The following is a 17,050-nucleotide window of genomic DNA, read 5'->3' on the forward strand; positions in this document are numbered from 1 at the left end:
CTCTGACAGTGCCCACTCCCTCAGCACTGGCCCTCCGACAGTGCAGCACACCCTCAGCACTGACCATCCGACAGTGTGGCGCTCCCTCAGCACAGGTCCTCCGACAGTGTGGCGCTCGCTCAGCACAGACCCTCCGACAGTGTGGCGTTCCCTCAGCACTGACCCTCTGATGGTGCCCACTCCCTCAGCACTGACCATCCGAAAGTGCCCACTCCCTCAGCATTGACCCTCCGACCGTGCCCACTCCCTCAGAACTGACCCTCTGACAGAGCGGCAATCCCTCAGTACTGACCCTCTGACAGTGCGGCGTTCCCTCAGCACTGACCCTCTGACAGTGCGGCACTCCCTCAGCACTGACCCTCTGACAGTGCAGCGCTCCCTCAGCACTGACCTTCCGACAGAGCGGCGTTCCCTCAGCATTGACCCTCTGACAGTGCCCACTCCCTCAGCACTGACCCTCCGAAAGTGCCCACTCCCTCAGCACTGACCCTCCGAAAGTGTCCACTCCCTCAGCACTGACCCTTCGACAGTGCCCACTCCCTTAGCACTGACCCTCCGACAGTGCCCACTCCCTCATCACTGACCCTTCGACAGTGCCCACTCCCTTAGCACTGACCCTCCGACAGTGCCCACTCCCTCAGCACTGACCCTCCGACAGTGCCCACTCCCTCAGCACTGACCCTCCGACAGTGCCCACTCCCTTAGCACTGACCCTCCGAAAGTGTCCACTCCCTCAGCACTGACCCTTCGACAGTGCCCACTCCCTTAGCACTGACCCTCCGACAGTGCCCACTCCCTCAGCACTGACCCTCCGACAGTGCCCACTCCCTCAGCACTGACCCTCCGACAGTGCCCACTCCCTCAGCACTGACCCTCCGACAGTGCGGCGTTCCCTCAGCACTGACCCTCCGACAGTGCGGCGTTCCCTCAGCACTGACCCTCCGACAGTGCCCACTCCCTCAGCACTGGCCCTCTGACAGTGCCAACTCCCTCAGCACTGACCCTCCGACAGTGCCCACTCCCTCAGAACTGACCCTCCGACAGTTCCCACTCCCTCAGCACTGACCCTCCGAGAATGCGGCGCTCCCTCAGTGCTAAAACTTCGATTGTGCGGCACCTCCTCAGCACTGACCCTCCGACAGTGTGGCACTCCCTCAACACTGACCCTCCGACAGTGCCCACTTCCTCAGCACTGACATTCCAGCAGTGCTGTGCTCCCTCAGGAGTGACCATGCGACAGTGCCCACTCCCTCTGCGCAGACCCTCTGACAGTGCCCACTCCAGCAGCACTGATCCTCGAAGAGTGCCTGCTCCCTCAGCACTGGCCCTTTGACAGTGCAGCGCTCCCTCAGCACTGACCCTCTGACACTGCGGCACTCCCTCAGCACTGACCCTCTGACGGTGCCCACTCACTCAGCACTGACCCTCCGACAGTGCGGCACTCCCTCAGCACTGACCCTCTGACAGTGTGGCATTCCCTCAGCACTGACCCTCCGACAGTGCAGCACACCCTCAGCACTGACCCTCCGACAGTGTCGTGCTCCCTCAGCACTGACTTTCCGACAGAGCGGCGTTCCCTCAGCATTGACCCTCTGACAGTGCCCACTCCCTCAGCACTGACCCTCCGAAAGTGCCCACTCCCTCAGCACTGACCCTCCGACAGTGCCCACTCCCTCAGCACTGACCCTCCGACAGTGCCCACTCCCACAGCACTGACCCTCCGAAAGTGCCCACTCCCTCAGCACTGACCGTCCAACAGTGCCCACCCCCTCATCACTGATCCTCTGACTGTGCCCACTCCCTCGGCACTGAGCCTCCGACAGTGCCCACACCCTCAGCACTGACCCTCCGACAGTGCGGCACTCCCTCAGCACTGACCGTCCAACAGTGCCCACACCCTCAGCACTGACCCTCTGACAGTGTCCATTCCCTCAGCACTGACCCTCCAACAGTGCCCACCCCCTCAGCACTGACCCTCCGACAGTGTCCACTCCCACAGCACTGACCCTTCGACAGTGCCCACTCCCTCAGCACTGACCCTCCGACAGTGCCCACTCCCTCAGCACTGACCCTCCAACAGTGTCCACTCCCTCAGCACTGACCCTCCAACAGTGTCCACTCCCTCAGCACTGACCCTCCAACAGTGCCCACTCCCTTAGCACTGACCCTCCTGCAGTGCCCACTCCCTCAGCACTGACCCTCCGACAGTGCCCACTCCCTCAGCACTGACCCTCAGAAAGTGCCCACTCCCTCAGCACTGACCCTCCGGCAGTGCCCACTCCCTCAGCACTGACCCTCCGACAGTGCCCACTCCCTCAGCACTGACCCTCCGACAGTGCCCACTCCCTCAGCACTGACCCTCCGACAGTGCCCACTCCCTCAGCACTGACCGTCCGACAGTGTGGCGCTCCCTCAGCACAGACCCTCTGACAGTGCCCACTCCCTCAGCACAGACCCTCCGACAGTGCCCACTCCCTCAGCACTGACCCTCTGACAGTGCGGCGCTCCCTCAGCACTGACCCTCCGACAGTGCCCATTCTCTCAGCACTGACCCTCTGACAGTGCGCACACCCTCAGCACTGACCCTCCGACAGTGTGGTGCTCCCTCAGCACAGACACTCCGACAGTGTGGTGCTCCCTCAGCACAGACACTCCGACAGTGCGGCATTCCCTCAGCACTGACCTCCGACAGTGTCCACTCCCTCAGCACTGACCCTCCGACAGTGCCCACTCCCTCAGCACTGACCCTCCGACAGTGCGGCGTTCCCTCAGCACTGACCCTCTGACAGTGCGGCGTTCCCTCAGCACTGACCCTCTGACAGTGCGGCGTTCCCTCAGCACTGACCCTCCGACAGTGCGGCACTCCCTCAGCACTGACCCTCCGACAGTGCCCACTCCCTCAGCTCTGACCCTCCGACAGTGCCCACTCCCTCAGCACTGACCCTCCGACAGTGCCCACTCCCTCAGCACAGACACTCCGACAGTGCGGCATTCCCTCAGCACTGACCTCCAACAGTGTCCACTCCCTCAGCACTGACCCTCCGACAGTGCCCACTCCCTCAGCACTGACCCTCCGACAGTGCGGCACTCCCTCAGTACTGACCCTCTGACAGTGCGGTGTTCCCTCAGCACTGACCCTCTGACAGTGCGGCACTCCCTCAGCACTGACCCTCTGACAGTGCGGCACTCCCTCAGCACTGACCTTCCGACAGGGCGGCGTTCCCTCAGCATTGACCCTCTGACAGTGCCCACTCCCTCAGCACTGACCCTCCGAAAGTGCCCACTCCCTCAGCACTGACCCTCCGAGAATGCGGTGCTCCCTCAGTGCTAACACTTCGATTGTGCAGCACTCCCTCAGCACAGACCCTCCGACAGTGCGGCGTTCCCTCAGCACTGACCCTCTGACAGTGCCCACTCCCTCAGCACTGACCCTCTGACAGTGCCCACTCCCTCAGCACTGACCCTCTGACAGTGCCCACTCCCTCAGCACTGACCCTCCGACAGTGTGGCGTTCCCTCAGCACTGCCCCTCTGACAGTGCCCACTCCCACAGCACTGACCCTCCGACAGTGTGGCGCTCCCTCAGCACTTACCCTCCGACAGTGCCCACTCCCTCAGCACTGACCCTCCGATAGTGCCAACTCCCTCAGCACTGACCCTCCGACAGTGTCCACTCCCTCAGCACTGACCCTCCGACAGTGCGGCGTTCCCTCAGCTCTGACCCTCTGACAGTGCGGTGTTCCCTCAGCACTGACCTTCTGACAGTGTGGCGCTCCCTCAGCACTTACCCTCCGACAGTGCCCACTCCCTCAGCACTGACCCTCCGATAGTGCGGCACTCCTTCAGCACTGACCCTCCAACCGTGCATTCCTCCCTTGGCACTGACCCTCTGACAGTGCGGCGCTCCCTCAGCATTGACCCTCCGACAGTGCCCACCGCCTCAGCACTGACCCTCTGACAGTGACCACTCCCTCGGCACTGAGTCTCCGACAGTGCCCACTCCCTCGGCACTGACCCTCCGACAGTTCCAACTCCCTCAGCACTGACCATCTGACAGTGCCCACTCCCTCAGCACTGACCGTCCGACAGTGTCCACTCCCTCAGCACTGACCGTCCGACAGTGTCCACTCCCTCAGCACTGACCCTCCGACAGTGCCCACTCCCTCAGAACTGACCGTCTGACAGTGTCCACTCCCTCAGCATTGACCCTTCGACAGTGCCCACTCCCTCAGCACTGAAACCTCCGACAGTGCCCACTCCCTCAGTACTGACCCTCTGACAGTGCCCACTCCCTCGGCACTGAGCCTCCGACAGTGCCCACTCCCTCGGCACTGACCCTCCGACAGTGCCCACTGCCTCAGCACTGACCATCCGACAGTGCCCACTCCCTCAGCACTGACTGTCCGACAGTGCCCATTCCCTCAGCACTGACCCTTCGACCGTGCCCACTCCCTCAGCACTGACCCTCCAACAGTGCCCACTCCCTCCGCACTGACCCTCTGACAGTGTCCACTCCCTCAGCACTGACCCTCCGACAGTGTCCACTCCCTCAGCACTGACCCTCCGACAGTGCCCACTCCCTTAGCACTGACTCTCCGACAGTGCCCTCTCCCTCAGCACTGACCCTCCGAGAATGCGGCGCTCCCTCAGTGGTAACACTTCGATTGTGCAGCACTCCCTCAGCACAGACCCTCCGACATTGCGGCGTTCCCTCAGCACTGACCCTCTGACAGTGCCCACTCCCTCAGCACTGACCCTCCGACATTGCGGCGTTCCCTCAGCACTGACCCTCTGACAGTGCCCACTCCCTCAGCACTTACCCTCCGACAGTGCCCACTCCCTCAGCACTGATCCTCCGACAGTGCGGCAGTCCTTCAGCACTGACCCTCCAACCGTGCGTTCCTCCCTTGGCACTGACCCTCTGACAGTGCGGCACTCCCTCAGCACTGACCCTCCGACAGTGTGGCGCTCCCTCAGCACTGACCCTCCGACAGTGCGGTCCTCCCTCGGCACTGAACCTCCGATAGTGTGGCACTCCCTCAGCACTGACCCTCCGAGAATGCGGCGCTCCCTCAGCACTGACCCTCCGACAGTGCCCATTCCCTCAGCACTGACCCTCCGACAGTGTGGCGCTCCCTCAGCACTGACCCTCCGACAGTGTGGCGCTCCCTCAGCACTGACCCTCCGACAGTGCCCACTCCGTCAGCACTGACCCTCCGACAGTGCGGCGCTCCCTCAGCACTGACCCTCCTACAGTGCCCACTCCCTCAGCACTGACCCTCCGACAGTGCAGCGCTCCCTCAGCACTGACCCTCCGACAGTGCCCACTCCCTCAGCACTGACTCTCCGACAGTGCCCACTCCCTCAGCACTGACCCTCCGACAGTGCGGCGCTCCCTCAGCACTGACCCTCCGACAGTGCCCACTCCCTCAGCACTGACCCTCCGACAGTGCTGCGCTCCCTCAGTGCTGACACACCGATTGTGCAGACCTGATGTACTGTTCAAGCCTTCAGCTGTGTGATGTTGAGACTACAACCTGCTGTTTCAGGGAGAAAGCTCGATTGGCTCAGCTCATGTTGATTCCATAGGTGAGAATCCATGGTTAACTGTTTGTCTGGGACATGCTGAGATTGATGGTTTGGGATGAGTGCTAACAGCCTCTGTACCTTGTGCTTCACAGAGATTTGACTGTAGATCATTGCAACGTCATTGGTCTTTGAAGGTGCCTCCTCAGTCACTGGCTTTCTCCTGCAATAGCACAATATCACAGTGTCGTCATTCTACATCAGAGTCAGTGCAGCATAGATACTGTCACACAGTTGGAAGTTCAGCTTGAATTTGCATCCACCTCCCTCACAACAACTCATCGCTATTGATCTGGACACACAACAATGAAAGGCTCACTCTGGATCATCGGGACATCGGGACTACTTACAGAAGAACTGCTTTACGCCGTGGGAAGTCACCTCTTGATGGAAAGAAAATGGAAATAAAAACTCAGAGTAAGATTGAATGAAGCAACCACACTTACTTTCGCATGCACAGGAAACTTGAGATCCCAGCCAGGAAAACACTCAATACGATTCCAGCCACGACTAATCCCAATGTCCATTTATTGGAATTTCTACCTGTAAAAACAGCCATTAATTACTGAGCTCTAGTCTTGGAATGATGGCCTGGTGTACATTGAGGAGCAATTCACTCCGCTTTTAAATATTTATTCTTCAGCAATGTTGACATTTATTGCCCCTTGGGAAGGTGGAGGGCTTTTTTTTTACCTGAACCACACAAACCGAGACAGGAGTTCAGAGACTGGGATGAGGCAGGTATCCTTCACGAGCGGGACATTCGTGACCCACCTCGTAATCTCCGTCAATGCAACAACTCAAGCTCATTGAAGCAGTTCATTATCACATTTGTGGGATCTTGCTGTGCACGAATTGGCAGCCTTGTTTTAGCTAGCATCCAAGTTCAGCAGGTAATAGGGAAAGGAAAATGGAATGCTGGCCTTTATTTCAAAGGGAATAGAGTGTATGAGTTGGGACTTTTGACTACAATGATGGAAGGCACTAGGCAACTGGAAATACAATGAACAGTTTGGGGTCCCTTATCTCAGGGAGGATAGTCTAGCACCAGAGAAAGTTCACTCAGCTGATACTACATATGGAGGGATTGTCTTATGAGGAGAGGCTGATTCAGTTGGGCCCGTACTCATTAGAATCAGAATCCCTACAATGTGTGAAACAGGCCATTTAGCCCAACAAGTCCACACCAACTCTCCAAAGAGTAACCCACCCAGATCCATTCCCCTAGCCTATATTTACCCTGACTAATGCACCTATCACTGTGGGCAATTTCCCATTGCCAATTCATCTGACCTGCACACCTTTGGATTGTGGGAGGAAACCAGAGCACCTGGAGGAAACCCACTCAGACACGGGGAAAATGTGCAAACTCCACACAGACAGTCACCCAAGGGAGGAATCAAACCCAAGTTCCTGGCACTGTGAGGCATCAGTGCTAACCACTGAGCCACCGTGCCACCTGCACACCTTTGGACAGTGGGAGGAAACCGCAGCACCCAGAGGAAAATGTGCAAACTCCACACAGACAGTCGCCTGAGACTGGATTCAAACCTATGTACCTGACGCTGGGAGGAAGCAGTGCTAACCACTGAGCCACCGTACCGCCCACTGGGGTCTTGAAGAACGAGAGGTGACCTTATTGAAATGTACAAGATTCTAAGAGGACTTGAGAGGTAGATCATCAGTCCACAAGAGAAAGAGGCAGAGTTAGGCCACTCATCCCATCAGGTCTGCTCCACCATTCGATTATGGCTTCTATGTTCCTCACTCTCACTTGCCTGCCTTCTCCCTGTAACCCCTGATTCCCTTACTCATTAAGAACCTATCTATCTCAGTCTTAAAGCCATTGATGATTTGGGCTCCGCAGCCCTCTTGTAGAAATGAGTCCCACAGATTCCCCACCGTCCGGCTGAAGAAATTCCTCTATATCTCAGTTCTAAAGGGTCGTCCTATCACTCAGGTTGTGCCCTCGGGTCCTAGTCTCTCCTACTAGTGGAAAACTCTTCTCCATGTCCACTCTATTCAGGTTTCTCAGTATCCTGTACGTTTCAATCAGATCCTCCGCCTCATCTTTCTAAACTCCATCGAGTACAGCCCCGGTGTCCTCAAACACTCCTTATATGTTACGCCTTTCACTTCCAGGGTCATTCTTGTAAACCACTCCTGGACCATCTCCAATGCCAACACATCCTTCCTTTCAAAAGGAAAATTGTTGATAGCTTTGAACACCTCAGTCAGGTCAGTTCTTATGTCCTTTCTGTTCCAATGAGAATGAGCCCAATTTCTCTAATCTTCCCTTGTATCTGAAACCCCTTATTTCTAGTATCATTGTGGCAAATTTCAGCAGCACGGTGGCTCAGTGGTTAGCACTGCTGCTTTATAGTGCCAGAGAACTCAGTTCAATTCCACCCCTGGGGAATTGAATGTTTGTACATCCTCCCCATGTCTGCGTGGGTTTCCTCTGGGTGCTCCGGTTTCCTCCTACAGTCTAAAGATGTGCAGGTTAGGGTGGATTGGCCATGGGAAATTGTCCCATAGTGCTCAGGGATGTGCAGGTTAGGGTGGGGTTGGCCATAGGAAATTGTCCCATAGTGCTCAGGGATGTGCAGGTTAGGGTGGATTGGCCATGGGAAATTGTCCCATAGTGCTCAGGGATGTGCAGGTTAGGGTGGATTGGCCATGGGAAATTGTCCCATAGTGCTCAGGGATGTGCAGGTTAGGGTGGATTGGCCATGGGAAATTGTCCCATAGTGTCCAGGGATGTGTAGGTTAGGGTGGATTGGCCATGGGAAATTGTCCCATAGTGTCCAGGGATGTGCAGGTTAGGGTGGATTGGCCATGGGAAATTGTCCCATAGTGCCCAGGGATGTGCAGGTTAGGGTGGATTGGCCATGGGAAATTGTCCCATAGTGTCCAGGGATGTGCAGGTTAGGGTGGATTGGCCATGGGAAATTGTCCCATAGTGTCCAGGGATATGCAGGTTAGGGTGGATTGGCCATGGGAAATTGTCCCATAGTGCCCAGGGATGTGCAGGTTAGGGTGGATTGGCCATGGGAAATTGTCCCATAGTGCTCAGGGATGTGCAGGTTAGGGTGGATTGGCCATGGGAAATTGTCCCATAGTGTCCAGGGATGTGCAGGTTAGGGTGGATTGGCCATGGGAAATTGTCCCATAGTGTCCAGGGATGTGCAGGTTAGGGTGGATTGGCCATGGGAAATTGTCCCATAGTGCCCAAGGATTTGCAGGTTAGGTGAGTGAGCCATGGGAGTTGAAGAACAGGTTAGGGAGATGGGTCTGGGTCAGATGCTATTAAGAGGGTTGGTATGGACCTATTGGGCTGAATGGCCTGTTTATGCACTATAGGGATTCTACGAAAAATAAAGTCTCCTTCCACTCTCTCCACAGCTTTCACATCCTTCCTGAAAACATGTGCTCATAAATGAACACAATACTCCAAATGTGGCTTGTAGCCACATTGTGGCCTAACATTTGTAGAGGTATAGCATCACTTCCTTAATTTTTCACTCTGTGCCTCTGTTTATAAACCTCAGGACACGATGACATTGTGCGTCAAACTCTGATGAATATTCCTCCACTTGCACTTGAGGAAATTAGTTTAGACAGGCAGACAAACAATCAAGGGAAATCTAAAGTGCTGGAGATCACAGCGGGTCAGGAAGCATCCATGGAGAGACAGCAAGCTAACGTTTCCAGTCTAGATGTATCATCACCTTCAAGATTAGAGTGGTACTGGAAAAGCGCATCCGAGGAGCAGTAAAATCGACGTTTCAGGCAGGAGCCCTTCATCAGGAACCACCAGCATGTGCAGTCCTCACTTCCGCCTAGTATCATTACCTTCACCAATCGACCAATTGCCAGTTGCAGAAGACAGTTCCAAACTTTGACCAACCTTGTGTGCTAACACATTTCACTGTCAAAAAGCCCAGTCCAATGTTTGAACTCTGTCCTCGAGTCCTGGACATCATGACAATAGGACCAGATTCTCTTGGTCCACTTATGTCTCCTCACCTCAATATTATCAAACTTCAATCAAGTCACCTACTAGAATTCTAAATTATTAGCAGGGCAGCTACACTAGTCTCCTCTCTTCTACATTTATTTTCAATGAAAGAAAGATATTTTGGGAGGCGGGTGGGAAGGTATGTTGGTCACAGTAGCAGATTTCCCACCCCCGTTTGTGTGAAGGTAATGCTTCCAGATATCTTTCCTCTCAATGGCGTGACTCAAATCGTATCCAGTATTGTGTCAGTCACATGAAGATGGTCAAAGAGGCTGGTGGGAAAGAGCATCTGAAAGGAAGTAGAGACATGTGGAGAGGGTGAGGAAGGGGAGTCTAGAATTGTGGGTGTCAAACAGAGAGCAATCCCACCTTGGAGCCACTCGTAGGCCTTGAACAAGGATGCTCCGTGGGGGTTTCGAACTGAGCAGGATACCACCACTTCCTCTTCATCCTGGTGTCCCGTCAGGATCAGGAACCCCTTCACCAGATGCCCCTCTCGGAGCTGCTCAGACACAAACCCTCCATGTGTTTGGTTACCGCTGAGGTTGGCATGGGGCAGGTGCCAGGTGATAACTGCTGGAGGGTTGGAGTTGGCCGCACAGACGCAGGTGATCCCCTCTGCCCTCTCTGCACATTTCGACTCTCGAGAAATTTCTGGCTTATCTGAGGTGGGAAGGACAGCAAGTAGTCAAGACTAGCAGAGTTAGAATGGAAGATAGAACAGTAACAGCTAAACTCTCGTCAACAGTCACAAATTCCCCAATTCTCGAGCATCGCAACGCTGTCCTGGCCAATCATTCAACCATTAACCCCTTACCTCAACTGACCAAAACTCCTCACTCTCAGTGTGACCTCCTCCAGCCCCTACATCCCTCCCCATCTCTGTAACCTCCGCCAGCCTCTACATCCCTCCCTTTCTCTGTCACCTCCTGCAGCCCCTACAGCTCTCCCTATGTCACCTCCTCCAGTTCCCATTAACCCTTGGCTATCTCTACCCTCCTACAATTTTGATCTCTCAAGGCTCTTCTGATATCCATCTGTCTGTCACTGGCAGTCATGTCTTCAGCTGTTGTGAGAAAGTGGGGACGGCAGATGCTGGAGATCAGAGTCGAGAGTGTGTTGCTGAGAAAGCACAGCAGGTCAGGCAGCATCTGAGGAGCAGGAGAATCAACATTTTGGGCATAAGCCCTTCATCAGGAATGAGGCCCGTTTGTAGATCCTTTCAGAGCACATCTCTGTGACACCCTCACCCACCAACTCCACCACCCTATGGCTGAACTCTTCATCTCTCTCTCCCCCAACTCTGTCAAGGAAATGCAAGTCCTAAGACTTCTCCACCGCCAAACCTTTACCACCTGACGCCTGGAGGAAGAATGAAATGGGATAAATGTAGATATCAACAGTTTCCTCATTATCCCAGTCCTAAGCCTCCAACTCAGCACTGCCCTCTGGACCTGTCCATCACTCCCTCCTCCGACCTATCACCTTCTCCCTCACCTCCATCGACCTATCGCTTTCTCATCTACCCAATCCACCCCTCTCCCCTTTATCTTTCAGCCTCCGGCCCACAAGCTTAATTCCCGATGAAGGGCTTATGCCCGAAACGTCGATTCTCCTGCTCCTTGGATGCTGCCTGACCTGCTGTGCTTTCCCAGCAACACACTCTTGACCCTTCAGCTGCTGTGCATCCTAGCTGGAGTATTCCCCTTCTAAACCTCTCCAGTGTTCTCTCTGTCTCTATCTCCTCATTTAAGATGCTGCTTAAAAACCTCCCTCTTTGAGCTGTTAGTTTCCTATCCTGATATCACTCTGTGCATCTCAATGAAGGACAGGTTATAGCAGTGAGGAGGTTACTGTAATCTAAACCACAGTGAGTAAGTTGCTGCCAGACATACAGTCCCTGACTGTTAAGGAGAGACAGACAGACAGTAAAAAGCTTACATTCCACGTTCAGGTGAGTCATGTTGGAGCTGCTGCTACCCAATGGGTTTGTCACTGTGCAGTAGAACCCTGTAATATTCCCTCGTGTGACTGGAGTGAAGGAGAGAATCTGGCTGCTTGTGTTTAACTGGATGCTGGTGGTTCCCTCAGTCCTAAACCAACTGTACTGAGATACTGGTGGGACACTTTCACTGGAGCAGGTTAATGTGACATTCTGCCCCTCTCTGATCCCACCTGATGCTCCACTGATGGACACTGTGGTCTCCCGTGGGGGATCTGCAAAAAGATCAGAGGAGAATCAGCAGGTAATTCCCACAGACTGTAACACTCTGAGATCTCCACACTCTTCCAGCCTCGTGAGTATTTTCTGATATCCACTGCTTCACCTTCAACTGCCTGGAGCCCTACGCTCTGGAAATCCCTTGCTCATTTTCTAGGAAAGATTCCAGGGGTTAGGAATACTGCCAGTGTAACATCTTTATTGTAAATGGGAAGGAGACCAAAATCAGATAAGTGTGAGCTAGTGAGGTAACATTTGTTATTAGGAACATTTTAGAGCCTATTTGAAAGGCTGTCCTCTGGGCACAGTGTTTAGAAATACAAAACACGATCAAACAGAATGATCATGGCCCAAGGGAGAGAAAATCATGTCTAACAATATCTCAGAATTCTTTGTGGAGGTAACAAGCAGGAGAGATAATGCAGAGGCAATGGATGTAATATATTTGGATTTTCAGAAGGTGCTTGATAAGGTTCAACTCATTAAGCGCCCATGGTGTTAGAGATTGGAAATTCACACAGAGAGAGGATTGGCTAATTCGTAAAAAACTGAAGGTTAGGACGGGGCTGGGATGGGGGGGGGGGGGGGGGGGGGGGGTGGGGTGTTGAGGGGGGGAAGCATTTTCAGACTGGCAATCTGTAACAAGTGAAATGCTACAAGGATCAATACTGGGGTGCAATTATTTACAATAAATGTCAATGATACGGATGATGATGGTGAAGGCTCTGTAACCAAAATTGCAAGTGATGTAAAGATAGGTGGGCAGGCACATGGTGAGAATGGCACAAAGAACCTGTAGAGGAATACAGACAGACTAAACTGGTGGGCAAAAATATGTCAGGTGGAATATAATATGGGAAGGTATGGAATTGTGCACTTTGGCAGCAAGATTAGAGAAGCTCAGTGCCATTTAAATGGAGAAAAAACATGGAAAGCTGCAACATGGAGGGATTTGGGGGGTCATAGAATCATCGAGATGTACAGCATGGAAACAGACCCTTCGGTCCAACTTGTCCATGCTGACCACATGGCCCGAGGAAGAGAAAATCATGTCTAACAAATATCTCAGAATTCTCTGAGGAAGTACCAAGCAGGATAGATAAAGGAGAGGCAGTGGATTTGGATTTAGATTTGTAATAAATTGGTCCTTGGGTATACATCTCAAAAAAATCTAAATCCAAGTTTAGCAAGTAATAGGGAAGGCAAATGGAATACGGTCTTTTACTTTAAAGGGAATGGAATGTAAAATTAAGGAGGTTTTGCTAAAACTTCACAACAGATGAATCAGATCACAGCTGGAATATAGTGAATAGGTTGGGGTGCCTTATCTAAGGAAAGCTATACTGGGGACAGTCCAGAGAAGGTTCACTCAACTGATCCCAGGTGTGGAGGGATTATTTAATGACGAGAGGCTAAATAGGTTGGACATGTACACACTGGCATTTCAAAGAATGAGAGGCGACCTTATTGAAACATGCAGGAGGCCAGGGGGACTTGACAGGAAAGATGTGGGAAGTTTGTTTCCCCACATGGGAGTGCTTTGGACCAGAGGGACATAATTTTAGAGCACGGAGCTCCCCAGTTAGGACAGACAAGAGCAGGATTTTTTTTTCTCTCTTGGGTAGTGAATCTGTGGAATTCTTTGCCACAGGGTCATGAAGTACATTCAGATAGTCAGCATTTTAATTAGTGAGGCAATCAAAGGTTATGCCAGAAAAGTGGAATGGAGCATCCTCAGATCAACCATGACCTCACTGAGTAGCGAAGCAGACTCGATGGGCTGAATGGGCTATTTCTGCTCCTAGACTTTGTTTTCTTATTTATCATCTGCTTCAGATAATGATCTCTTCAGCCACTGACCGAAAGCATGTCCACAGAGGGTGAGTATAAGGAGTGCATTAAAAGAGGAAGGCATGTTGAAGTATTTGTATCTGTTTTTAAGCATATTCACGTGCCTGTCTCTTGGGGATATTAATTTGTTTGTAGAGTTGTAGCTGTCGAATCTCTGGTTGGCAGACGATATCACACACACAAACAGAACAAAGGAGGAGCTGGTGAATACAATGGACCCAGACAAAAGGCACAGAGAGACATATGAACTGAAAATGAATGAAGCAATAACCAGCAGAATGGTGCTATGTGGTAATGGGGATATCAAGACTGGGTGCACTGAGGTCAGGAGAGTGGATAATACTTGGGTCTATGTTAAACACCCAAGTTACACCTAGGACTGAATGTGCGTTAGGAAAACAGCAGCAAACACTGTAGTCATTATTTCAGTCTCAACATCTGAAAACATCAGCCTGAAGTTGATAAAACACCGGGAGCAGTCACTAATGCGGAGGGTCATACTCGATGGATACGAGAATCGGATTCTGAAGAAAGTGGAGAGAGGAGGGTTACAGATTTTAAAATGCAGGTATCAGCGAGGACGTTCGGATTCAGCTGGTGGAGAGCAAGACAAGTGAGTGGCTTCGATAAAAACTGGAAGATCAGGAGCCAAAAGTGGTGTTACATCCAGTTAGAGTGAGATAGATAAGCACAGACATGAAGACACAGACATAGCGATGAAGAACGACCCTTGTCTCAGACTCAACTGTTGGAGGAATTATGGAAAAAATAGAAAAGGATAAAAATCAAATCAGACAGTGGGATGAGAGAAGCTTGAAGAAATCCAAACAGGAAACAAGACAATGACAAGAACTCATCTAAAGATATTGTAACAGTTGGCGATTTTTGAGAAGATTTATAGCTCAGGTTGAGGATATGTATGTCAGTTAGCTCGCTGAGCTGAAAGATTTGTTTCCAGATGTTTTGTCACCATGACTAGGAAACATCATCATTGACAGCCTCTGATGAAGTGGTGGTGGCATGTTTCAACTTTCTATTTATACATCTGGGATCCATTAGCTACTACCAACAAAACCAATGTCATTTACAAAATACCATGCAAGAACTGTAAAACAAAACCACTACATTGGACAAACAAGCAGGAAACTTGGCACAAGGATACACGAACACCAACTAGTCACCAAAAGACACGACCCACTCTCATTAGTTTCCATACATATAGACAAAGAAGGTCACCACTTTGACTGGGACAACACACAATCTAGACAGATGGAACAAAGACATGCGCGAGAATTCTTAGAGGCATGGCATTCCAGCCAGAACTCTATCAACAACCACATCAATTTAGATTCTAACTACCTTCCCTTGAAAAAAAGAACCGGAAATGACATCATCCATCTTAAGAAATCAAGACCTATAAAGAGAGGCCACACCACCAGCACTTCACCGGAGACTCTCACTGATGATATTACCTAGTCATGGTGATGAAACATCTGAAAACAAACCTTCCAGCTCAGTGAGCTAACTTACGTACATATTGTAACAATGAACAGATGTACCAGCAGTCTCACATTGTACTGTGATGGATAAGGAGCCTTCCATTGTCCCATGTTTATTCTGTGCCACACACTGATAGTCTCCAGTGACTCGGCGAGTAACGTGAGGAATCTCCATCCACAGCTCATTGTGGGAACTTGAGCTGTTCATTATGACATCAAGATGTTTCCACATCAGGTTTGAAGCTGGGAAGCTCTTGACAGAGCAGGTTATCAGTGCAGAGTCTCCCTCAGTTATAGTGATTGATGAATCTTTAATCCCATCAAGGGAAGTAATTGTGAGATCCTCTGGCGCATCTAAGAGCAAAGGAAGAGAATGTTGTGAGCAATCACACAGCACAGAGATTCCATTGTTCATCTCTCTGAACCTGCTGTCTCTATGGATCTCTGTCACCTTCATCTCAATCTAAGGTGCAATGTCACATTTATAGTAGACACAGACTATGTAAACGTCCATTGTGTGGCATCTGCGTGTGTGCATGAGAGAGAGAGTGTGTGTGTGTGTAGGAGAGTGTATGTGTGTGAGAACGGGTTTGTGGGGAAGTGTGTGTGTGGGAGAGTGCGTGTAAGAATGTGTGTGAGAGAGTGCATGAGAGAATGTGTGCGAAATGTGCGAGAGAGAGTGTTTGAGAGTGTGTGTGTGAGTGTTGAAGTCAGCATTGACTCAAAGGATGGTGGGATTGCTGTCTCATTACAGAGAGACAACCTGGTGGTGAGGTCACCACATCTCAAGTGAGGGGGACAAGTTTGAGGAGCCGAGACTTTCACAGTAACTGCTGTTGATGCTGGGGGTTGGTTAGCTCAGTTAGCTGGATGCATGGTCTGTGATGTACACTGAACCAACAGCACAGGTTTAATTCCCACAACAACCGAGTTTATTTTGGGCTTATGTCGTCTCTCCTGGTCCTTAGATACTGCCTGATCTGTGGTGCTTTTTCACTGCCACACTTCTCGACTCTGACTCTCCAGCATCTGCAGTCCTCACTTTCTCCTATTGTGAGAGTGCAGCCTTCTCATCCTCTCCTCTTCCCTGAGGTGTGTTGATCCTCAGGCTAAACTGACCATCAGACATTATGAAAATTCCTGTAATGTTTATTAAAGAAGTTTAATGCTGAAAAAGGATGTATCTAGGCCATCCTGCAGGAGAATGGTTATCCTGGTCGGTCAACACCTCGCTGCATATCACACAGACAAAGGGAGTTCTGATGAAGGGCTACTAGACCTGAAACCTCAAGTCTGCTTTCTCTCCACAGATTGTCACCAGTAAGTGTGCTACAAGGACTGGTGCTGGGTCCTCAAATGTTCACAATTTCCAGAAATGATTTGAATGAAGGAATTGAACATACAGTAACTAAATTTGTTGTTGACACAAAGATAAGTCGGAAAGTAAGTTCTGAGGAAGACAAACACAACCTACAAAGGATAGAGATAGATGAAGTGAGTAACATACTCGGTCCAATGGGTGAAATTGTTGATTATAGCAGAAAGAATAAAAAGTGACACATTGTAGAGTCATACAGTATGGAAACAGACCAGTCCATGCTGACCTTAATCCCAAACAAAACGAGTTCCATCTGCCTGCGCTTGACCCATATCCCTCCAAACATTTCTTATTCATGCGCTTATCCAAATGTCTTCTCAATGTTGCAGTTATACCCATATCCACCACTTCCTCTCAAAGTTCATTCTACATATGAACCACTCTCAGTGTTAAGGAATCGTCCCCCATGTCTTTCTAAAACCTTTCGCCTTTCACCTTAAAAACATGCCCCCCAGCCTTGAAATTCCCCTCCCTGGGGAAAAGACACCTGCCACT

At 51.4% G+C, this 17,050-nt stretch overlaps 1 protein-coding gene across 1 annotated transcript in view; it reads right to left on the reverse strand.

Moving 5' to 3' along the window:
* Window positions 1-17,050, reverse strand: part of LOC140458813 (myelin-associated glycoprotein-like) — a 46,162-nt gene that overhangs the window by 4,245 nt on the left and 24,867 nt on the right. The window contains exons 6-10 of the mRNA XM_072553462.1: window positions 15,250-15,531; window positions 11,548-11,823; window positions 9,976-10,269; window positions 6,032-6,128; window positions 5,667-5,748 (exon numbers count right to left, since the gene is read on the reverse strand). Of these exons, the coding sequence (XP_072409563.1) occupies window positions 5,667-5,748; window positions 6,032-6,128; window positions 9,976-10,269; window positions 11,548-11,823; window positions 15,250-15,531 (1,031 nt within the window). The remainder of the gene's footprint in view (window positions 1-5,666; window positions 5,749-6,031; window positions 6,129-9,975; window positions 10,270-11,547; window positions 11,824-15,249; window positions 15,532-17,050) is intronic.

Source organism: Chiloscyllium punctatum, chromosome 34, assembly GCF_047496795.1.
Source record: "Chiloscyllium punctatum isolate Juve2018m chromosome 34, sChiPun1.3, whole genome shotgun sequence".
Taxonomy (NCBI): Eukaryota; Metazoa; Chordata; class Chondrichthyes; order Orectolobiformes; family Hemiscylliidae; genus Chiloscyllium; species Chiloscyllium punctatum.